General features: G+C 39.8%; 1 protein-coding gene across 2 annotated transcripts; it reads right to left on the minus strand.

The window, feature by feature from the left end:
- Nucleotides 1-557: 557 nt before the first annotated feature.
- LOC137199449 (secretory carrier-associated membrane protein 1-like) lies at nt 558-10,596 on the minus strand. 2 transcript variants are annotated; one of them, XM_067613765.1, is made up of 10 exons: nt 10,211-10,596; nt 8,217-8,297; nt 7,825-7,938; nt 7,591-7,602; nt 7,191-7,302; nt 5,350-5,478; nt 4,992-5,151; nt 4,449-4,550; nt 3,724-3,841; nt 558-3,579 (listed from the first exon to the last, which is right to left on the minus strand). In XM_067613765.1, the coding sequence occupies exons 1-10, from the start codon at nt 10,265-10,267 to the stop codon at nt 3,418-3,420; spliced, it is 1,047 nt and encodes a 348-aa protein (XP_067469866.1). In that variant the 5' UTR covers nt 10,268-10,596; the 3' UTR covers nt 558-3,417. The 2 variants fall into 2 exon arrangements, with proteins under 2 accessions (XP_067469866.1, XP_067469875.1); XM_067613774.1 differs by lacking the exon at nt 7,591-7,602 and having other exon boundaries at nt 10,211-10,573.
- Between the last annotated feature and the right edge of the window lie 12,718 nt (nt 10,597-23,314).

Raw genomic sequence — 23,314 nt, forward strand, 5'->3', positions numbered from 1 at the left:
ATTGCTGTTTAAGAGAAACTTTCTGAGGAAACACTGACACCTAGAGATGAAATGTAGACAAGTTTCTTAACACAGTTCTACCCTCCTTCACTGCAAGATAAATCTGAGAGAATTTCAATATGATTGTAAAGAAGACAAAACATATTTCCTCTGCAAACATTATCTATTTATTTCTGACTTCTCAAACACTTTTTTTTTTTAAAGTTAAATACTGGAGTTTTTCTTCTTCAAGCCAAAACAATCCAAACTAAAAAGTTTGAAAAGGGAACATCACTTTTTGGTTAAACTGCCCGCAACTCATACAGTATACATATGCAACCTGTGACAACAGTTTGTGAGTATACATTACTTCACTTTAAAAGGTCACAAGCCATAAAGGTTGGGAACCACTGGCTTATACCACTGATACTGAGCAAATATCATGTGGAAACTATGGCTGTAAGTAAAAATGACAAGCCTTCACTTGAAGTTTTTTTTGCATTGATATACACAGATAAGAAGCTCAGATACAAGTTGTGTAACTACTTAATAGTTTCCTGAAAATAAGTTCACAAATATTTCTTTCAAATTTTATTTCATGTTAATACCATAAATATACAAAACTCAAACTATTTCACATGCGACAAAGGCCAGACAAGAGTGCATTACATTTTCTTTTTACATGTGATTGATTATGGGGATCAAATTTTCAACTTTACAAAATGTACAAGTGTCCCTTTTAAATGAGTTTCTTCTCTGATTCAGTGAAATAACATGGTCACAGGTCAAAAACACAGTTATGTGTCAGCAAACTTAAAACTCGTCGTTCTGTACTGCAGACCAGCTTGCCAAATACATCAAGAGATTACCCACTGTGGCTTGGCTTCATATGACAACTGTTTAAAACTATAGCTACATGGGAATCATGTGGGTGTACGCAGCAAAAAAAAAAAAAAAAAAAAAGTGTGTGTGTAATATAAGTAAAACATGGCAAGGGAACACATCACAGACCAAGATTTAAAAACAAATCTATATGGACATTTGGTAGATTTCTCACAGCTTTTCAGGACATACAGTAGAATAACACTTGAGGGAGACTTTTTTTTTCCTGTCATAACAATCATTCATAGATCCTCATCCATACAAGCACAACTCTTGCAGGGTCAAGTTGCAAAGTCATTAACATTGAACACTTTTTTTTTTTTTTTAATCTAGCTGATGCTATGATCATGTCATTACAAAAACCACACAAACATAATACATTATGTAAAATCAAACCAAATAAAACGGAGATTCAAACAACTTAAATTACACCATAAATAAAAACATTTTGCTTTCTGCACTAAGTTCAATGTAAAACAAGAAATGTGCAATGAATTTAAAACAAAAAAAATGTTTCCAAACAAGAAAAAATACTGCCAAGATGTAGGCCCGTTATTTCAAATTATTGACCTTCAACTTTGTTACACTCACAGGAGTATTTCCTCCACTATAATGTCCAGTCCCACACATTTGTAATAACAGTGGTACCACTCATCAGTCATCTATCACGCACATCTTCAGACACTCACCACCACTATGAGAAGTGCTAAAGCACGACACAAATGCGACCCACATCCATATACTCAGTGACAAGTCTGTACAACTTTGTGCTGAATAACACTATTATCATTGTATATAAATTAACGTAACGAGTGATATCACTAAATGTGCTTCACTCCTGTCTTAGCTTAATGTTCATTTTGGCTATGAAAGTTCTGATGCCAATACTCCAATACTGACAAGAAGAAATTCAATGGACTGACTTTTTTTGTCTGTAAAAATGCAAACGGACAATTAGTCTGTGTAGTTTACATAAACATAGTATCAATGTTTGCACTACTTTATGTATGTGTGTTAATCCAGGTCATCCTCTGTGAGAAAAGGCAAGGTCACATCTCTCAGTTCTCCCTCTCGCTCCGTTTGGTGACAGTAAGATATGTGTTTTCAGAAGGAAAAATGACAGCAGGAGGCCACGACCAAGCGGCTCTCAAATGTATAGCAGCGTTAGTTTTTAACCAAGTGTGAAGAGCTACAAAAACAACTGAGATAGAGCCACATAGTAGTCTGTTAATGTCACACATACATGAAGAAAAATGCAAATATTTCTCAAGTTTTCCCCCCTTTTAATGCACCAGGACATGACTGGACCTCTTTTAGGTTTATGGTGAGAACCGGTGACCTGACCTGGGTGTTCAGTGCGTCTTCACAAATAGATCCGTACATCATCAAATCAGTCAAACAGCCGACGGGACATGCAATAACTTTACAGCTCACTTCTCACAGAAACCGAGAGAATTTACGTAGGCAGGCATTCCCGCCGAAGTGGCGACCCCTGTAGCCAGAGAAAAGGCTAATAGTGGACAGAATGACTTTGCCAAAGAAACAGCTACCTTGTTGAGTGTGCTAAAAATGCACGTCATTACCATGCTGTCAAATCTTAATAAGCCACAGAAATATTGACACATCACACATTGCCCAATCAGAGTAGCACACAGAGTGGGAATATTTGTTCAACTGACAGTTGTCTCTAGAGCGCTGCGGGAAGGCCCTTAAATAAGAACATATAGACATATTCCTATTTATATGAATCAGGTTTTACCATAATCAGAATGGTATTTGTCTCAGAATAGAAGCGCTGATATATGACGAGGTACAATTTACCTTTCAGGTCTCAATGACCAAGCACTGGATTATTAAAAAAAAACAAACAAAAAAAAACAAACAAGCCAGAGCCACAATTTTCTTACAGTGAATTAAACATTCACACGCAGGCCCACCCGTTCAAACATGCACTGTACTTTCAGTATGTGAGCAAGAAAATAGAAATATGTGCAAAACACCATGGTCAGATTATCACTTTTCATGACTCTATCCTGTATTTACCAGGCGGAAAGCTGCTTGGAGGTCATCATCACCATGACAAAAATAAGGTATGCTAGTACTTCCACCTCTGCCCGGCCTAGGATCACCTCAAGGGGACAGAACAAGGAAAGCGAAGGAGTGTGTAAAGAGAGTGTGAGATGAAATCCCCACACACACTGGGAACAAACCTTGAGTCACTTAGTTGATGTTTCGAGGGATGTGAGCAGACAGTCACCTGACTGAAAAGCAGACAGGGTGGATGTAGGAGAGTTTTTTAATGATATTTGATTGTAAGTGAAGATGGACAACTATGGTCACTTTATCTGCCTGTAATTCTGTTAAATCTAGTCTCTGACTCTTTACACCTTTTTAGCAAAGTGTGCAGGGCAATCTTAGCATAGCGACTTTCATAAATAGAATCAATTTGATCTAAGAACCAGCAGGTCCAGAGTTGTGCATCTCCAACTTTTGACTGTGTGTGCATATGTTTGTATGTGTGAGCATGTGTGTATATATATATATGTGACTGTCAGTTTATGGATGAGGTTTGAAGGCCCCGCGGGCAGCATTGGACGCAGCATTAGCTGCAGCGTTGGCGGCTGCAGTCTGAACGGTCTTGTTAGACATGACCCCGGTTGCAAACTCCTGCTGAGCCTTTTCAAAACTAGCACCAGTGGTACGATACAGTGCGTGCACCTAGAAAGAGAAGTAAAAAAATAGTTGAAATCGAGTTAAGCGATCTACCACAAGACCTTTGGCACAGTATTACACAATTCAGTTACAATCTATTAAACACAGCGACTGGTGCCGACATGTTGGAGAAGTCTGTGAGTGTGTTACCTTTTTAAACATGATGAGTGAGCCCACAGACAGTGCAGTGAACAGAGCTGCGATGAGTAACATGATGATGCCCACTGGGATACTAGTGTTCAGACCAGTTAAAGCTGCGATCCAACCACTGAATAGAACAGAACAATGACAACGTGAGTGAAATCCAGTACATTCATAGAGGTACAGAATCAGTACCATATTGGCCTGAATATAAGACGACCCTGATTGTAAGACGACCCCCCCCCTTTTTCAAGACTCATTTTTGGAAAAAGACTGACAACTTGGATTAAATTACACAGTGTGAGGCTCTCTACTGCGTTTTGCTGTCAGTTATGGTCATGCAGAATTTCTCTCCTCTGTTTCACCATGGGCGGGGCTGCCCTTCCACACACACACGGAGCTCAACGCAGCAGAGGAGAGACAGTGAAGATGTCGAGTTGATGACAACTCTTGTTACGTTACTGTTCCTCCGCTGTGGGTTAACTTGGCCTACTTTTGAGCCAGTTTGTTCGAGACAATCACTGTGTCTCTCCATCTTTCAGGCCCCTGGGGCTCGCCTCAGTCAGGAGCTCATTGTTACAGATTTTTGGCGCCATCTGTTGTTGTGAATGTATATTTACATGAAAAAGTCGAAACCCCGAATATAAGACTACCCCACTTTTTCACATGAATTTCCAGAAAAAAAAACCCTGCCTTATATTCGGACCAATACAGTAAGTGCAAACAATACTCACCATGTCCCCCAGCCAGTGATGCCAATACTTTGTAGCACGTGAACTCCAAACTGACAGATATAGACGAAGAAGAAGACAAAGAAGCGGAATGAACTGTCACTCCTGTAGTGGAGAAAGAGAATGAGGTAGTGAGAAAGAACAATATGAGGCCAGTAATATAATAAAACATCATTTATTCAACTTTCACAAACATTTCACCTTTAATTCCACTCCACTTCCTTCAGTCTGTCCTAGTCTACTCTGTTCCCCATACATTAACTAATTATCTGGTACGTTATGCAAACCTAAAGGACGAGGTCAGATTTGGTCAGAAATGGTTTGATTTTCAGTAGGTTTACTGTCAGAATAGGAGACGAGGATCAAGAATAAGCTTCTGCAATCCCCCAAGAATCTTAAAAGTCAACTACCTACCCCTTGTCTTGTTTCATACAGCAATTACAGCCTTTACAGCTTCATCAGCATATTGTGGATGTCCACAGAGACATGCATCTGCATCTTTTTACTACTGCAGAAGCTGATTTATATTCACATGTATCTGCTCACCTGAAAGCCCCGTAAAGCGGTCTGTACCAGCAGACGAAGGAACAGGGGGTAAACAGCAGGAACCATAACATGGCCAGGCCAAAATCTACACCACGGGTGGCATCCACACAGAACCAGGCCAGACAGCCAAACATGTTCACAAACAGCGTGCCTGCATGAACTGGTGGGAAAAAAAAGAACAAAATGAAAAACTTTTGTCACTTGAGTACAAAAACACAGTGGGACAGCAAAATTAATAATATCGTCTCTGTTTTTAATGTCCTCGTGATAGATGAGCAGACAAGTGTGTTGTCATTTTTTGTGATAAAGATATGTTTCAGAGCAGGTGGCTTCTCTGTTCTTTGGGGAATCCACTTACACATCCAAAGATTGTACATGATCTTGACGGTTTTCTGGAACTCTATGGGAATGTCCACTGCAATGTCGTGGTAGAAACATGGCCCAACGGGGAATTTTTCCGGCAGTGGGGGCCAGTTATTCTTGCGGCCTGTGAGGACAATGACAGCAGTGTTTGGATGATGTCTATGCCACGTGCAGGATAAACACAACATCAACTGTGAGTGGAAGAATAGGAGCAAGAATGAAACCTTTTGAAAACCCTGTCTAAGCATTTTTGTATAACTGTATAACTAGACCCGTATCCTAAAATAATAAAATATATGAGGTATGGGAGTGAGTGAACAAAAAATATTGACTTTTTATTTTATGCCAATAGCCAAATAGTTTTATATTTTAATTACACACCTCTTTGTATAGTATACAACATACTCAATATTTATCTTACAGCTGATACTCACAATATCTAACATACTGTAACTATTTTCTGTACCTAAGTTCTTCCCAGATTCAAGATGCCTTGTTATAATATAAGCTATAGTGAATAGTGCTCAAAGATTTTTTTTCCTGTATTATATATTCTGTATTATATTTTTTCCTTTTCAAGAGCACAGCTCGCCCTTCCTCTATGGACCCTTTTCACAGCTGAAATTTTGACAGCAGGAGAACCACAGGTGTAAATAATAACATTAACGATGGCTCCATTCCATTAACTGTCCCAGTAAGCCATCTGAGTGAGTGAGCATGCACAATGCCAGAACCCTGTAACTGGCTCACCTAAATACAATGCAGCCATCGATAATGTTATTAATGTGCTTTTCCTGCTTTGACAAGACAAAACGTCTGCAGTGAAAAGGGTGTACTAGGAGCTTATTTTTGTGTCATGACATGCTGACTGACTCTAGAGGATGGTCACACAGACACTTAATAACGCATGAATTCACCCTGTACCTTCCCTTCACCTTTCTTCCATTTTTTTCCTCGTTAAAGGGTTTTTATTTTTATTTGAATCAACGCTCTCAGGATAGAGGATGTTACATGCAGTAAAGGTTATATAGGTCCCCCGAGGCAAATTTGTCCTTTGTGATATTGAGCTATATAAATAAAACTTGACTTGACCCAGTAAACACAACCATTACTCAATTCACTGGCACCTATTTCTTTATAATGTTTTGAGTATTACTTACAGTTACAGTGCAAATTATGAAATAGAATATAAAAGGACAGATAAAATACTTCAGAGTCATTACATACTTTATTTTGGTATATGTAATATTTGACTCACAGTTTGAGCACTTCTACGGCTTGGATTGGCATGAAACTCTCCTGTCGACTCACGCTGCTGCTCCTCGAACAGCAGCGTGAGTCGATTTGGTTTTAATTTCTGGGTCATCTTGAGTGAATTCATCAACTACGGTGCCGTGTTTTGTTTCTTCAACAACTAAGACTTCTAAATTCATTACCCCTCTGATTTGCGACTCTGACAGGCATCCTCTCCATAGCAACGGCAGCTGAGGCCTATGGGTATTGTAGTATTCTTAATCATCTGCCATGCCAAAACCATGGACAAGACATGATTTCTCAGAAACAAAGTTGAAATAATTGAAGCTGGTGTTTCTATGTTAATAAAAATTGAGGATATTGTTTAAAAAAAAAATTGAAATGGGAACACAGCATGGCGAAAAAAACTTCCAGAACCGGTGGCTGTCATGGTAACACATCAACTTTCTCATGAGTCTCATGAACATCATTGAGTGTTGCTTTGAATATGAACGACCAGTCAACCAATTCTCTCTGAGATCAAAGGGGGGATGTGGGTGAAAAGAGTGAATGACTGATGGACGGACTGACTGACTGACTGACCTCCTGCAGCTCCGTGAGACTGTAACTCTCTCTCCCGACGGTCAAGCTCTGCTGCTTTCTTCTCCAACTCCTCTTGCCTTCTCAACAACTCAGCCTGAGCACGTGCCTGGTCCTAACATTCACACAGAGATGATCTTATTAATTCCCAAACATCTGACAGGAGTTATGATGTCTAACATGGCAAATAATGATGATTTTTTCCACTCAGGTAAGCTTAGGTGTGTTATTTTAGAACAGGAAACAGGCAGGTTACAAATACAAAAGCATCAGCTACTTCTGTTCAGTCACTTGTCTGCTTCAGTTAGTACTAAACCAGCTCTGAAATGGCACTGTGAGTAGAAAGCTACAGGTGGGAAAAGGGCATTAAATGAATTCACACTATTCAACACATAGACAGTACCTCATTACGCCGCTGTTGGGCCATCAGAGTACAGATAAGTATATGAAGGACAAGAGGAAAGGTGAACCAGAAGCAAAGAAAAGAAGAAAAGAAAAAAACAAGAAAAAACAAAGTGTTGTGAAACACAATGTTGAGAGAATATGTTGTCAGTCTAGCCTGGACAAATGAAAGTCAAAAGAAAACTACATCTGATTGAATGTACAGTCAAAAAAACATGTTTTTGTAATGTAATACCTGAGTCTGTTGCTGTGAGTAAGCCGGTGGTTCTTCTGTGGGCTTCATGATGGCAGGTTGTGTGTTCTGGGGAGGTGCAGTAGGAGTAGTTTTTGGGGCATTTCCAGGGGCTGCCTGTAAGCCAGCATAGATTCTCTGTGTTAATATTTGTGCAATCACAAGACAGACCGTGAATCAAAACTGTAATTAGGCCACAGACATATTTTGTCAGTGAAATCCTCTGTGACTGAGAGGTGGAGGAGAGAAAGAGGGTAGTGGATAAAATGAGGTCACTGACTCAGAAGCACACACACACACACACACACACACACACACACACACACGACCACACAAACACACAAACACACAAAAACACACACACAATAATCAATAGCGATGTTAGTTAAGCTGACCGTTCTGGCGTCTGTGAAGGGGTTATATTCCTCCAGACCACCAGGAGGGGCAGACTGGGTCACCTGCGTCACCGAAGGATCCTACAGGGTGGAAAGGACCATACAGGATTTTAGGGGTGAAAACTACAACCACAAAATCAAAAGCTTTGATTTTTGCCGATGCCATTTAATCTATAGCTTGTATGCAAAACCACAGCTGACCAAACATTCAATGGGTTTAAACTAACACATGCTGACAAGTTATCATAGTTGGGTTGGACATCAGAAAACAGGATGTAAATGCAGCACAATAGATATCTTAATGTTACAATACTGAATTTGTAGTGGACTTTCTTGATCTTGTGAATGGGACCAGGTGCATAAGGAACTGGAAACAGCCACTCATAACATGCTTGCTTGCTTACTTGACAGGACAGTCTAAGGTGGCCCACCATGTGCCATAAAGAGCCATCTGTCTGCAGGCTTTCATACTAACCAAAGACCACTGATTGCCACACCTTCAAGTAGAGTGGAGGTACCCAATACTGAAATCACCTCATGAGGGATCTGTTTGAAATGAAAACCTGCAGACTGTTGGCTCTCTACTGGCAGCCCTTGGTCTATGGTAAGAGACAGGATGGTTTACACCAGGAAATACAACTGTGCACAATGCATAATATGGGGCTGACAACTGTAATACAAACACACAGCTTGTATTATGATATTAGTGTAGGTGTTGTCGGCGACATATATGTGTACATGGCTCATGCTGTAGTAGTAAAACGGAAGCTTATACTCTTATGTTACAGAATTATGATTATGTTATACTGCCGAGAGCACATTGTTAGACTTTGTGCTCTCTGCTTCCTTTGTGAAAGTGTTTTCAACAAATATTCAAATCACAAATCAAAAGCAAAACTGTGGGATTCGGTCTTCAACTTTTACTTTTCATTAGACAGAGACAGAGAAGCAAACTCCCCAGGGAGGAAAGGCAGAGAGGGATTCAGCCTTCAACTCTTAAAGAAACTCCCTAGAGATACGGTAAATTAATTAGAAAATACATGTTCTGGTGACAAACATGGGATGTTTATGACGCACACGGCTGTATGTACAAATACCAACCTGAACATCATACAGTATCTCTTTTAGCCTAGTAAACTGGAAAATCCACATTTGCAAAATGTGAACTCTGTTTGTTTACTGCAATAAAACTCTAATGTGAATTCATCTGTTATTGAGAGGAAAAATCCCACAACGAGATATATGCAAAGGTAAGTAAGGTTTATAATAGAATATGTTTACATTGCTAACAATGTATTGAATATATGCAAAGGTAGTATGTGTACATTGCTCATACTGTATTAGATATATGTAACGGTAAGTAAGGTTTATATTAAGATATATGTACATTGCTCACAATGTATTAGATATATGTAAAGGTAAGGAAGGTTTCTAATAGGATATGTGTACATTGCTCATAATGTAGTAGATATATGCAATGGTATATAAGGTTTCTAATAGGATATGTGTACATAGCTCATACTATATTAGATATATCCAAAGGGAAGTAATGTTAATAATAGGCTGCTGCTGAGATAATATACAACTGCATGAGTACATTTACAACTCCAATTTTGGATTCCAACTTAATTCGGAAACAATTTAAGCACACAATGTACCTAACTGATGCCAACAAATGTTTACTGACGGTGGGCAAAGCTAGCCGGCTAACATCATGTGTCTTTGTTCGTAGTTGGCAACCGTTAAAAACAAACGTCCTCAGCAACAACGTGCTACATTATCTGTGATAGCTTCCTTTACAAGGTGAACAGCCATATAATGTGGGAGAGATAAGATAAATACAGTCAATGATAATTACCTCGCTCTGCTACCTAGCCGTTTACCAAGGAAAACCTCTGGCTAGCTGTCAGTTAGCAAGGATGCTAAAATAAGACTGGCCTCATTGGGCTTTCAAGCTTACATTAGCCAGCCAGCTAGCTAGCTAAGTTAGCTACCTGAAAGGGGTTGCTGAAGTCCGGGTCTGCGAACGGGTTGCTGTCAAAATCGGACATTTTACAGCCTTTCAGATGACGGTTTCCTGTGTGGAAGAGCTCCCCGGTTCTCCAGGGAAAGGTCAGTCCCTTGATTTAACTGCCTTTCTCTGCTGCCTGCAGTCGTTTCCGCCTCCTGCTGATGGAGACCCCTTGCTTAGCAAGTTAGCACAGTAGCACAAAAAAATGGCAGGAGAGGAGAGGATGCGTGATGAGCGGCGGCACCCTGACTCCTTCTACGTCACTGTTTCAGCACCGCATGACGCGTGGACAGGTACAGTAACATCTGAACACACCGGTAAGGATGCAGATTGGACCAAAACGTCTAGTTCACATTCATATGTCAAATTTGTACGTCCTAAGACGACAGAAAATACCATGTTAACACGTCAATTTTGAACGCTTTAAGGCGTTTAAAACTGGGTGCAACCACTTCATCAGTTTCTAAGGGGAAACACTACAGACATCAGTGCAAGAGAGAAAACAATTTCCCACTCAACCTACCTTGTATGAATTGAAGTTAAGAAATAATATTGACTGAATTGGGCTTAAGAAATAATAGTGATCTACGGTGGCACTATTAACATTTGCATTTTTTGTAGGCATCTGGTGACCTACTGAGAAGAAAATGTAGCTTGTATACAGTATCAAGCTCGACATATTCATTTAATGTGGTGTGTTTGCCTAAGTGCCCACTAGATAGCAGTATTAGAGCACAAATGGCAACCTGTTGGATTTTTGAGTAGATTTTTTTGGGGAAAAAAAAAAGAATTTGGTGTTCTGCAAGCCATTGATTTTGATATAAACTTGTTAAGATCTTTTCTGATTAATGGCGACAGTTTTAATGCATCCAAGGGATATATTTTTTAAAGTAATGGTGATGTGAATTATATCTTACATTGTGACTATTGAGTTAAAAAAAGAATCTAATTTAACTTTTGTCCTTTCATGAACAGACTGTTGATTTCCTGTTTTCCTGTTTAAAACACCACATTTGTGTTTAGAAAGAAATTCTATAATTCAATAAAATTGAGACTGGATGAAAACACACATATGGGCTGTTGTTCACCTTCTGGATAGGAATGAGAACCAGTAGAGGATGTTGTTTACAGTGGCTATCAGAGCCATCGATGTATTATAAAAGCTGGATACCGGAACAAAAATGGCATCCATTCAGTCCAATAAGAACTGCTTGGCTGGTGCATATGCTAAAAAAGGTTTCTAGCTTCTGAGTTTGCTTCCACATTGTAGGGCCCATTGAATATGTGCAGTAGTTTTTCTCCCGCTGGCCCCACCTGTGAGTTCCTGCTTGGCCCACTTTACATTGTGATGACGTCACAGATTTTTAAATCCCTTTCTCGGCTCGAGGAAAGTTTTACAATTATAAAACCTCCATGGATGAAAAATTCATAATAGAAAGAGTCATAATTGACCTTGTTTGCAGTTTGAGGTGTCCTGTCAACAGTTTTACAGACTTCTATTTTCCAGTAGTGGTCTATGGGGAATATGCTTTTTGGGCTGCAGGGGGATTTTTTTATCTGTAATACTGTGAGTGACCACTGGGAAAAATTGACTAAAGCCCTATCCAGCTGTTGTAATACATCCATCAGAGCATGTGAGTGGAGCGGAGTTGGAGTTGAGCAGGGAGCAGAGCGCCTTTAATTTAACCTTAGTTAGGAGCACACTTGAACCATTGACATATATAAGAACAGATACATTCTGCAAGTGTACGACCACAGTTCAAAATGTTTCTGGACGCCATTCTTTGCTCTCCTCAGCCACCAGAGTTCAGAATTACCTGCACAAATTGATCCACCTCACACAAATGGACTGTCTCAAATACTAAATCACAGTTGTATATAAGACACGTGATAGGTACGTAGCCCAAATTTACCCACTATCAAGAGTCCACATGACCACAACATAGGCATATGTTCACCCAACACAGCCCCTACATCAAAAAGGGGTGGATTTGTTGACACCAACCAATACCATGGCCAGGTCCATTATCTTTTGTTTTTTTTAGGTTTTAATATAATTTTGTAGCTTCACATTAGTGTTCCATATTCCAAAACTCAGATCAAACCGTTAAACTAGGCAATGCTGATAAAAAAATGGATCAAGATTTTGTTACTGCATTGCCTATTTCTCTCAAATGTTTTCAGAAACATATTTTAGTGTACTGTTTAGCTGTAATATGAGAAACTTTGTGCCCCGGCCTCCATGTAGAAGATGGACGTGAGGACAGGGAGGTGCTCACATGCACTAACATGCACGCTCACATGCACTAACATGCACGGCTGGACCAGCCTCCGAAACGAAGAACAGAGAAGCTCGGATAACAACACACACACAGTCGGAGTGTGACTTCATTCTCTGTTCAGGACACCATTACTTCACTTTGTCTTTACATAGCAAATAGTTGTTTGCTGACATCTAGTGGGGCTGAATGTTGTATATTGCACCTTTAAGTAACATGTTTAATACTTGTAATTGAGTATTTGCACATTGAAGTATTACTATTAAGATATAAATGTGTCTTCCATTACTGCATGTCTGTGCTCAATATATAGTAGTGCAGTGAATTAGAATTTTTATATTTTTTTTAATCAAGGAAGCTTTCTCTTACTATTTCCATCTTTGTTTGCCTCAGACCTGCTTGGGCTCTGAGCTTGATTAAAATAAAGAGAGAGAAGAATCTCAAATTATTTGCTTAAGTCTGATTTTGTGATCATTCTTGTGTTTGTCTACATGTACTGTATGCACAATACACAGTGTTTGAGCTCCTGTAGGTCAAATACCACAGTAATCTCCTCAACTTGATGATTATTATGATGATGATGTTAATGATGATAATGATGTTAATGATGATGAGGATGATGATATATGGAAATGTCTGCTGCTTCTCTGCTGCCTGTGAGAAAGAGCTTGAGAGCCTCACACAAACTGCTTATTTCACGATATGTAACTTTCTCAGCAGCAATCCCAGTCAATTTACTGGAAATCATTTTATCTCACTCGTCCCTATAAGGTGTATCAGACCTCCTGAGAGCCCCTGTGGTGTGTGTGCTTTTCCACATTGGCTTTGAGTTTATGTTAGTTGCCAAAAATGCCCACTTGGTGGAGCTACGATCCAATAGGTCGCCTCCAATCTGTCGCTTTTACAGAATCCTTTCTCATTTGCCATCAATTTATTTTCATTCAAACGAAGGGTGACCATGTGAAGAACATCAGATCAGTTGACAGCCTGTAAATGTGATTTAAACATTTAAGCACCATTTACCCAGATTAAGTTTCAATTGAAGAACAAATGCTATTAGGTGGAAATCTTACAGTATGTGGTAAATGATGGAGCTTAAGATATTCCCATTTTATTGTTTGAATCCTATTGCTCATATTTGAACAAAGGCACCATGCTGCTTTGATTTTATAGTGACATCCAATACATTTAAGTTAAAGTTATTCGCTTCTGTCAATAAGCAAACATCATACCCTGATGATCTGTTCCTTCTGCCTTATGTACTGAACCTATATACTGTGCCACATTGATAAACCTTAGATAAACACAAACTGTGGGTTCATTACAATTCAACTCCTGTCCACAAACACATGCACACAGGCCCACAAACACACACACACACACACACACATACTCACACAAAATGAGCATCGGTTCCTTCCCTAATCTTGTATTAATGGACCCAATCACAGAGACTATGAATAATCAATGGCCAGTGGTCTGCAACCGCAGTGCTGAGACCTTGAGTGAAACTGAATTTTCCTAATAAGACACTCACACACACATGCACTCACACACCTTGAAGCCCTAATAAGCACTAATGCACTGTGGGTTGAGAATACGTCACATGGTTTGTTTGCTGCAGAATGTGAAAGGTAAACATGCTGTGCCAAGCTGTGCAATGTGTGTGGGTGTGTGTATGTACTGTACATGTGTGTTTGGAGAGAAACGGTGTGAAAACGGGGGGACCTGTCTGTCCTTGTCCCGCTCTCTCCTGCCTCTCTTATGCTGCTTTCCACAGATGAGTCTGTGTGGAAACAACCGCTTTGGCTAATAGCTGCTACATTAGTCTCTTAACCAGCTGGTCATGGCCATTTAGAAATGTTCATTAGGTCGCGGACCAGAGTGGATAGGTGTGATAGTTCACTCCCCATTTTTGACTGTAGAAAGACAGAGAGAGAAAAGAGAGCGAGACAGACAGACAGAGAGGGAGAGAGAAGCAATTCATTGGCCAACTTGACGACCAAGTGTTAAAAGCTGCAGATGCAATTATCATCATACTGCCCTCAATAAGAACCTTGTGCATAATTAGATCTCATTAAGGTCTATGAGTGTTATTTTAGGGCTCTGAAAGGTTGGATAAGCAGGACTTGATATTATGGGTTATTAATGCTGCAACATCTGGTGCCATTCTAGCAATAGTCTGATAGTCGTCTGAATGGGTGGGCAAATTCAGTATTTAAGTGATGTTACGACCATATAGTAAAATAGGCTACTATATAGAATGCACTATTCTTCTGAGTGTGTAGATGGAGATACAGATATATACAGTAGATGGTATATGTATGCATGTGAATTTGTTTGTGCTGATGACCAGTCAGAGCACATTACACACCGCGGAGGGAAACAGCCCTCCGTCGCCGGAAAAGCGATTGATTCTCCATTTCCATATTAATGAGCAGATTTGTTAAGAGCCTGCAGGAGAGGGAGAAAATAACAGGGTCTTCATAGGGCACGACATTTATAAATAAAGCTGATGCAGAGAAAAATGGAAATTAAACCTTTTAGTTTAATAAATTTGAGGCGTCCGCAGCAAAGCGAGCGATTTGCATTTCCATTTGTGGCCAAATAATGAGAGTGTGGGTCCATGATGAGCCTGCTAGTGCTGCTTTTGGGTCTCAAACAGTCAGACAATCACTCCACCGTGCAGCCCTCCACATCAATGTCATTAGCTCAGAGGCCTGTTAACTCTGCTGCTTGGCTTTCTAAGATTATTTGGTGAACTAGAGATTCGTATTGTCACTCCGAATGAGGTATAGCATTGTGCTCAAAGTAAAATTTATTCACTTGTGTATTTTCCCAACTTGGATGGCTCTATATCTTTTTCCTTGAATATTCAACATCCTCTCTATACGCAGGTGTCACTTTAAAATGATTTTTTGTTGTTCTAAAACAAACCTGTCAGAAAGAGTCTCTGTCTTTCTCTATGCCTCTCTCATAAACACTTGCACTTAGACACGCACAACACACACACACATAGAGACACAAACACACAAAGCATCACTGATTGAATTTATTGGGGAATGGATGTTGACTAGACCACTCCAAGTAGGCTAGATTGTTGTTGTTCCCAGATTGACAGACAGACCCAGAGCGGCTGATTGAAAGTGCCTTTTAGCTTGCTCTCACTGTATATTTGATTTGGCAAAATGGAAGGGGAGTCCAGTCTTTTCCCAGGATGCAAACACAAGTCCCTGTGTTTGTGTGGGAGTATGTGTGTGTTTGTGTATTTGTGTGTGCCATGCGTACATTGACTACTGGATGCTTTAGTAAACGCTGCATAAAATGTACCCCTTTCAAGTATTAATTGAATAATGCAAGCGCTCCTCTTGTCAACCATCAAGTGGGCCACTTTCTCAGTGGCCTGTGCTGCTCTCCTTGCCTGTGAATTGACTAGATTTATCTGTGTTGTTCCAGCCAATGGATGCCATTTGTTCCAAATGTTTGATATAAACATGCAAAGAGCAGAGGCGTGCACTCATAAAATAAGCTTCTAGATTGTTGTTTTACAGCCCAAAGGGACCGATGGGGGGGTGCCCTCAGCCAATCAAATCATGTGGAGCTCTTGCTGAGCCAACGGTGTGTTAAAGTTCTCTTTCAACCAATGATGTGATGAAAAGGAACAATTGCCACCATAAAGAAAGAAAGGGGAGAGGAGAGGGGGAGAAAAGGAGAATGGAGGAGAGAGACAGAGTGCTCTGGGAGGAGGGAGAGTGCAGTTGGAGGAGAGATGAGATGTGCAGCGTTCTGCTAAATATGCATACTTATTTTCCATGCCTTTAATGGGACACATCTCATTGCGCGCCTTATGTCTGCTTCCAAACTGTAAAAGATATTTAGCTTCACACCTGCAGGAAATTTGCCATAATAAAGACAATAATGGCATATGGAGTCTTTGCTGATTCTGTTCTATGCTTTCTGGTGCTGTTAAAACATATGGCATAAAATTGGTTACTCTTTAAGTTATATTTGACTCTTATTTTTGAATGGACGTAATAGGAGAACAAGAGTAATCAGGATATCCCTTAATTTAAGTGTCGACATTTTTTGTAGAGGTTGAAATGCGATTTAGAAGTTGTCGACATTGTGTGTGTGTGGATTAAACTCAGGTGTGTGTGCATGTGCGTATGTCTACTTCGTGCACACAAGATTCGATTTGCTGATTTAGCACCTCTCTAATTTTCCACAGAGTAATATTTGCCTTACCTGCTGCCATCTGTTTTTATTATCCGGGTGAATATGTTTGTCTAAGGATATCAATAATCATAAACAAAGCCATGACTCTTTCACCTCTCCCTTTGTATATCCCACCCGATACCTCTGCCTGTGTCTCACACAAGGCTGGCTCTCGGCTCTTACCCTGATTGCACACAGTCTACATATTTCAACATGTAATTGGTGAAAAGCAAACATTATCAACCCTAGATTCAGTCAAACTATGCATACACATACAGTACATAACCGCACACACACACACACACACATAAATTCACACACACTGCCGTGGCTCATGCCTTGACTGAGTGTGTGCTCTCCTATTACAGACAGTAATTACCGTCAGTCACCCTGTGTGTCCATAACAAGCCAGCATAATGCCCTAATCAGGCCTGGATTAATCCAACCCTCTCTCTAATCACTCTAAAAGTGATTTATATTGTTTTTCCTGTTCGGAACAAATGAAATCTGTAGCCTAAATTAATACTGGCTTTTCATCACTGGGAAGTTAAAAAGCCAGTAACCATCACATTCCTGTCATTAAGGCTGAGTCTGAGGAGACATGCGCACACACAGGCGCACACACACACATGCGCATATTCACGTACGTATTTAAGTTGGAAAGAAAAAATATATAATGTAATATTCCATTAACTTGGCAAACTAATAACATAAGTCTTCTTCTGCGAAAGGCTTTCAGACCAAGCAAATGGGGTCATCAGAGGAATAACTAAAATTTTATTGCTACCATTCCATATTAAATATTCTGCTTTGATTTAATAATTACAATCAGAAAATGGTGGAACATTGTACAATTGTGTCAGCTCTTTTTCAAGAACTTTTTTTGAGATGTAAATTAAATGCACCAAGACTCTATTGGCCAGGCTCATGTGTGTCAGCACAGGAATATTTTTGCACCGTAATGGACATGAAATCATTTTTTATCCATCTACCAATTATTCTGATGAAAAATGCTCTATATCATTCTGTACAAGTCATTTGTCAAATTGTATCTGCTACTATCTTGCAATTTCTTGGTCCTGTGTTTTCATTTAAGATAGCATGCCTCCTATTTTGGTCCATGCCTCCTACTTTGTTTCATTTCCATTGTTAAACAAATCAATTCCAACCCTGACTCACTTCCCACTGTTTTTCATTATGAGGAACGAAGGCCGGACACGAATCGTAACAGAACCCTGAAATTTCCTGTTCACTATTCAGTTTGTGCTCGGAATACAAACCGACTCACAAGACGCACATTTAACAAATGCAAATTGTGAGCCAATGTGGTCGAGCTATCCAGGCTCCCGGTTCCATATTCATTTCCTCTACCCCACTGTTCACAAACTCGAAGAACAATCCGGGGGTTAACCTGAAAGGGATAGGAAATGGAGATCTGACAGTGTCCACCATCTCGCTCTCTTTTCTCTCCTTTATCTCTTTCTCTTCCACACTGTCTCTCACCTTTGCTCCCCTCTCCTTCCTTTCCCCTCTCCCCCTCTTCTCCCCTCAGTCCCCTCTCCCCTGTTCTCTTCATGCTGTGTAATTCTCATCTTACACACTCTGTTGCTCTGGACTATGAATAATGCATGGTGTGTGAGAAATCCTCAATCTCATGCTTGGCTCCCAGTGAGCATTACGGAGCTTGCATCTCTATTACGGAGATGAATAGGAGAGAGGGGAATATGGCATAGGATACGCTCTAACTTCATTGTTTGTTTTCAGCATTAAAGCCCCAATCTGGGATTTCTTTAAATGCTTATGAATTATGTATATAAACACATAAGGAGAGGCTTGCTGATGAAAAATAAACTCCTCAAAACTTTTATAATCCACCATATCGTCGCCACAGTTCCATTTTTCTCCAGTGTCACAATACAAATAAATATGAACAACATGAGCAAACGGCTTCAGAATAGATTTAAAATTCATGTGCTTGTATGCTGCCAGTCCTTGAAAAATAATTTATTTCCAGTTAATCAATTTTTATAGAGAACTGCTTTAAATTCAATCAAATAATCCTATAAAAAGCAGTGCCACAACAGTTTTGTTGTGGTGTGTTTCAATTCTGCGGGGTTTTCATTTTTTACCTTCTTGTTGATTTGATTTTATGGAAATGATAAGATGGCAACTGCAGGGACAATGCATTTATGAATACACTAGTCTGTATGAGTCTGCTATTGGAGCATGCATGAATCTCTGACTTTGTGTGCCACCATTGGAAATGTGTTTACAGCTGGAAAAACCACAAATGCAGATAACAAAGCAGAATCGGGCTGCTCACAGAGAAAAAAGGAGCGGACACACTTTGAGAATAGGTCAGGTAAAACTCCATTATGTTCAATCCTGTCTCATCACACTTGGAACAAATGACTGCTTGAACCTCTCTGCAGACATTCAGGGAAGTGTAAAGCTACTGAAGTGGCCGAGCTATGTCGCCCGTGATATGAACTTTAAACAGTTTGTTCAGTGACTCAAAATTACACCCAGCAGTTTTACAAGCGTATTTGGACAATCTTTCCAGGCTGTTGTCAACTTCTTTTCATTAATTTCCTTCTGTAGATATGAGGCCACAGCAGGGGACACTTCCAAAAATGCTTTTGTTAAAAGAAAATCAGACACATCTCGCCACAACATGAAAATATTTAGTTTTTTTTCTGAGCGAGCATTCTCCATATGCATTGTCTGTGTGTGCATTACTGTATGTGTGAGCCATGCCACGACATAGACCCATGTTTTATGGTGTGTGTACACGCGATAAAAGCACTGAAGAGTTAAAGTGCTTTTCTACCATGCTCAAAGCCATGTGTCAGCACTAGACCACTAAATCCACACAATTCCCTTGAACAGTTTCCCTTCCTCTGATAGTCTATCATGCGTCTGTTTCAGATGGCTGGCCACTGTGGCTGACAGGGCCGAGTCCTTGAGGAGATCATGTGTCTGTGGAAAGTACAGGACAAGCACTGATGTTTGAGCTTTCAAACGAATGTCTGTCTCTATGTCTCTGTGACAGAGGTCCATGGCTTGGCACATACAGTAATGCAGGATTTACATTGTTGAGAAGTTTGAAATGTCATATACTATAATAGGGCTGCAACTAACAGTTATTTTAAATATCGATTCATCTGCTGATTATTGTCTCGATTAATTGATTAGTCGTATAAAATGTCAGTAAATGGTGAAAAATGTTGATCTCTGTTTCCAAAAGCCAACTTCAAGTGTCTTGTTTTATCCCGACCACCAGTCCATAACCTAAAAATATTCTGTTTTCTGTCATACAGGACTAAAGAAACCAGAAAATATTCACATTTAAGAAGCTGAAACAAGAGAATTTTAGTATTTTTTCTTTAAAAAAACGACTCAAACCAATTAATTGATTATCAAAATAGTTGACGATTAATCCACCAAGTAATCGACTAATCATTGCAGCTCTAGGTGATAATATACCATCACTAATATGGTTTCTATTCTGCGATCATGCTCTGGAATATGTTCCTTATATTTCACCAGTCGCTTTATCCTCTATGTTCTGCTTCACCCAGTATCGCACATCATTTGTAATATAGAGTAGGGATAGAGAATATTATGGATAAAAACCTCCCCATTATTCCATGGTGCTGAAATCTTATGGAAATATGCCTCCCATTTTGGTAGACATGGCCTACTCTTTCTGTCTTTTTCATGCCCGTTTTGGATGAAGCCCAGATGAATCACTCTAACGACCTGGGCCCTGTGCTGCAGCACTGCTCTGAAATTAATATCTAAGCAATGGAGATATAGGGCAAATAGATGAGAATAGGAACCCGATATTCACTCTTGGGTACTACGTGCTCAGGCACAGGCACATACACATACATGCACTTGCATATACTGCACACAGACCCTGACAGGCAGGCTATTATCCCCCAGCCTGGGCTGCCGTAATTGGCTATCTCTTTTTACAAATGTGGCTCCGTCTGACTCGCATATCAGCCCCCATCTCATCAACCATGTAGGGGTCACCATGTCCGTGCTTGTGTGTGTGTGTGTGTGTGTGTGTGTGTGTGTGTGGTGCTGTAAGTGTATATGTCTGTGTCTGTATATGTGTCTGTATATGTAGGGGTCACTGGTGTGCCCATCTCTCTCATGTCTCCATTTCACATGCTCATTTATGTTCACACTAAACGAGCCAACGGATGCTAAGTGTGTCAGTGGCTGGCTCCTCTTAAGCAGCGCCGGAGTATTTAGCCATTAGTCTGCTAATAGCATCAAGATCATTCCAACACTGGCTAGCTGATGATGAAATATTAGCTTAGCTCTGACCGTCATTAGTTAGTCTGGGCTTGCCTTGGAGGTCAGGTCCATCTTATTTCTCACACACAGAGATCAAACCCAGTTATTAACTGAATGTGCAGATTAATTTCTTAATTTTGTCAGCCTGTAAAAGAATTTTTAGACCTCATAAAGCTAAACTCTACTGGTTTTAATACAAGAGCTTTACTTTGCTGTCCAAAAGAGCAGAGTAGCTTCATTTCTTTTATCCCCTTGGGTTGTTCTGATATACATGTGTACAAATTCTAAGCCCTAAGAGCAATGACTTTAATTTAGCTATAACAGCTTATTTTATACAATTGACTTTTAGTAGATCATAGAAAACTTTCTACATCATAGAAAAATAAAAGATACAAATTTGTCTTTGAATACTAGAACTGGGTTTTATGTGAATATGTGACATTTTTGATATTTGAAAATTAGTATTACATATCATTGTAAAACTCTTGCTCTACTGTGACATTTGTCGTCAGCAAAAACAAACCTTTATCCTCCATTTCTAAGACTCTATATTGTTTTTGGTGTGAATAAGATGCACCTAATCATTTTTTTTTATTTTAACGTTGAGTAAGTTCATTCTTCATCTTCTCAAGGGAATGAGAGGGTGTGTCCAAACTTTTGACTGGCAGTGTATATATATGTATTTTCTCTAGAACATTAAAATTCTCTGAATTTCTTGATTCCTGTCTCTGGTAAAGGATAGTTTCTAAATTGTGTAGATGCAATAATTTCAACTTTTTACTCTTCTCTTGTAAAGAAAATGTCACTTAATTCAGTATCACAAGCATAAAATATGGCAAATGTGGCCATTACATACAAATGTCAAAAATGAATACTAATGTCAACATTTAAAAACTAAAATTTGTCACATTCAGTGCTACATTACTTAAAAATTAACAACATAGCATCTACATTTAAAAACAAATGTCATATTCAAAAATCAAGAGCAGAAAAAACACTTCACTGTGGTTTTAAACCTGCTGATCATGAACTGCAGTTGTTAATAAATCGTAACCTGTATGTAACCTGCATGTCACCTTGAATCTTTTGCACCCTGCTGTGCCCAGTCAAGCTTATATGAATATGAGGGATGGAGACAGTAAAAGCAACAACTGTATGATAAAAAAAATCATAAGCTGATGCTGTTAATTTGCCCAACCCTCGCAGGTAGCACACTTAGTGTTTGATATGTAAAGATCCCCAGACACCATTTACTGTGAAAACTTCAGCAGGGTTAAACTGTCAAACTGACAGCCTTTACACTGACTGAACTGCACCATATGAGATTTTTGATTTATGAACAGGGAGATTGATTCTTAAAGAAGGAGACAATGAAAATGTGACTTGTGAATGGACCTGCTCTTGTTTACATTCAAACACTCAGTGTCAGTGCACTGCAGGTTTTGGAGTTTTACTTAAAGGAGTCCCTGTAAGTCACAGTGTAATTACTTTCCCACTAGGTGGGGCTCTGGAGCTGAAATTACATCATGCATAATGGGGTTGATTTAAACTTATATTTGAGAAGGCAACTGCTTGCCTATCATACTCTTGCACCTTGTTAATCCTTAACCAATGAATTAACCTTCATTACCAGTGTTGGAATATAGATGAGCGATCTCTCTCCACTTCTTGCTCTGAATCCTCTCCCCTCTATCCCGTTCTGACCCTCTATCTGGCTTTCTGTGATGGGGGACGTCTGGGGTCAGTGATTCTGTCCTGTGTCGCTCCTCATAGTTCCTCCTGCATTCAGATTATTCTGACCTAAGATCAGCCCTATCAGCTGACCACTAAAGCACCTTAAACCCCAGCCTATCCAACAGCCAGCTGCTCCCCTCAGTAAAGATTGCCTCATATCTCTCAGCTTGTTTGTCTATCTGTCTCTGTTTCATCCGAACAGAGGGAACAGTGCTGCTAAAAAGGAAACCATGAGCAAATGCTCCTCGGCAATGCTTCAATTTCAAATGACAAAGTAGAGACAGAGATCTGAGCACTGGTGTGAGACGAGCTTTATCCTCAGGTGTCATTTAAACCTGGCCTCCTCTAGTCTGTAAATAACATGCCTCAGCTCCACTTTGCACACGAGAGTCAAGTGCTCTCAGCCAAGATTGGAGTAGAGGAGTGTGTGTGTGTGATTTTGTGTATTTTACCCAATGAGACATCAGTATATCCACCATTGAGGCATATAAAAAAAGCATATGAATCAATCCAGCTCCAAGTATTCGCTCCTGCCGTGAATGCATCAG

The sequence above is a fragment of the Thunnus thynnus genome, chromosome 2 (assembly GCF_963924715.1).
Source record: "Thunnus thynnus chromosome 2, fThuThy2.1, whole genome shotgun sequence".
Lineage (NCBI taxonomy): Eukaryota > Metazoa > Chordata > Actinopteri > Scombriformes > Scombridae > Thunnus > Thunnus thynnus.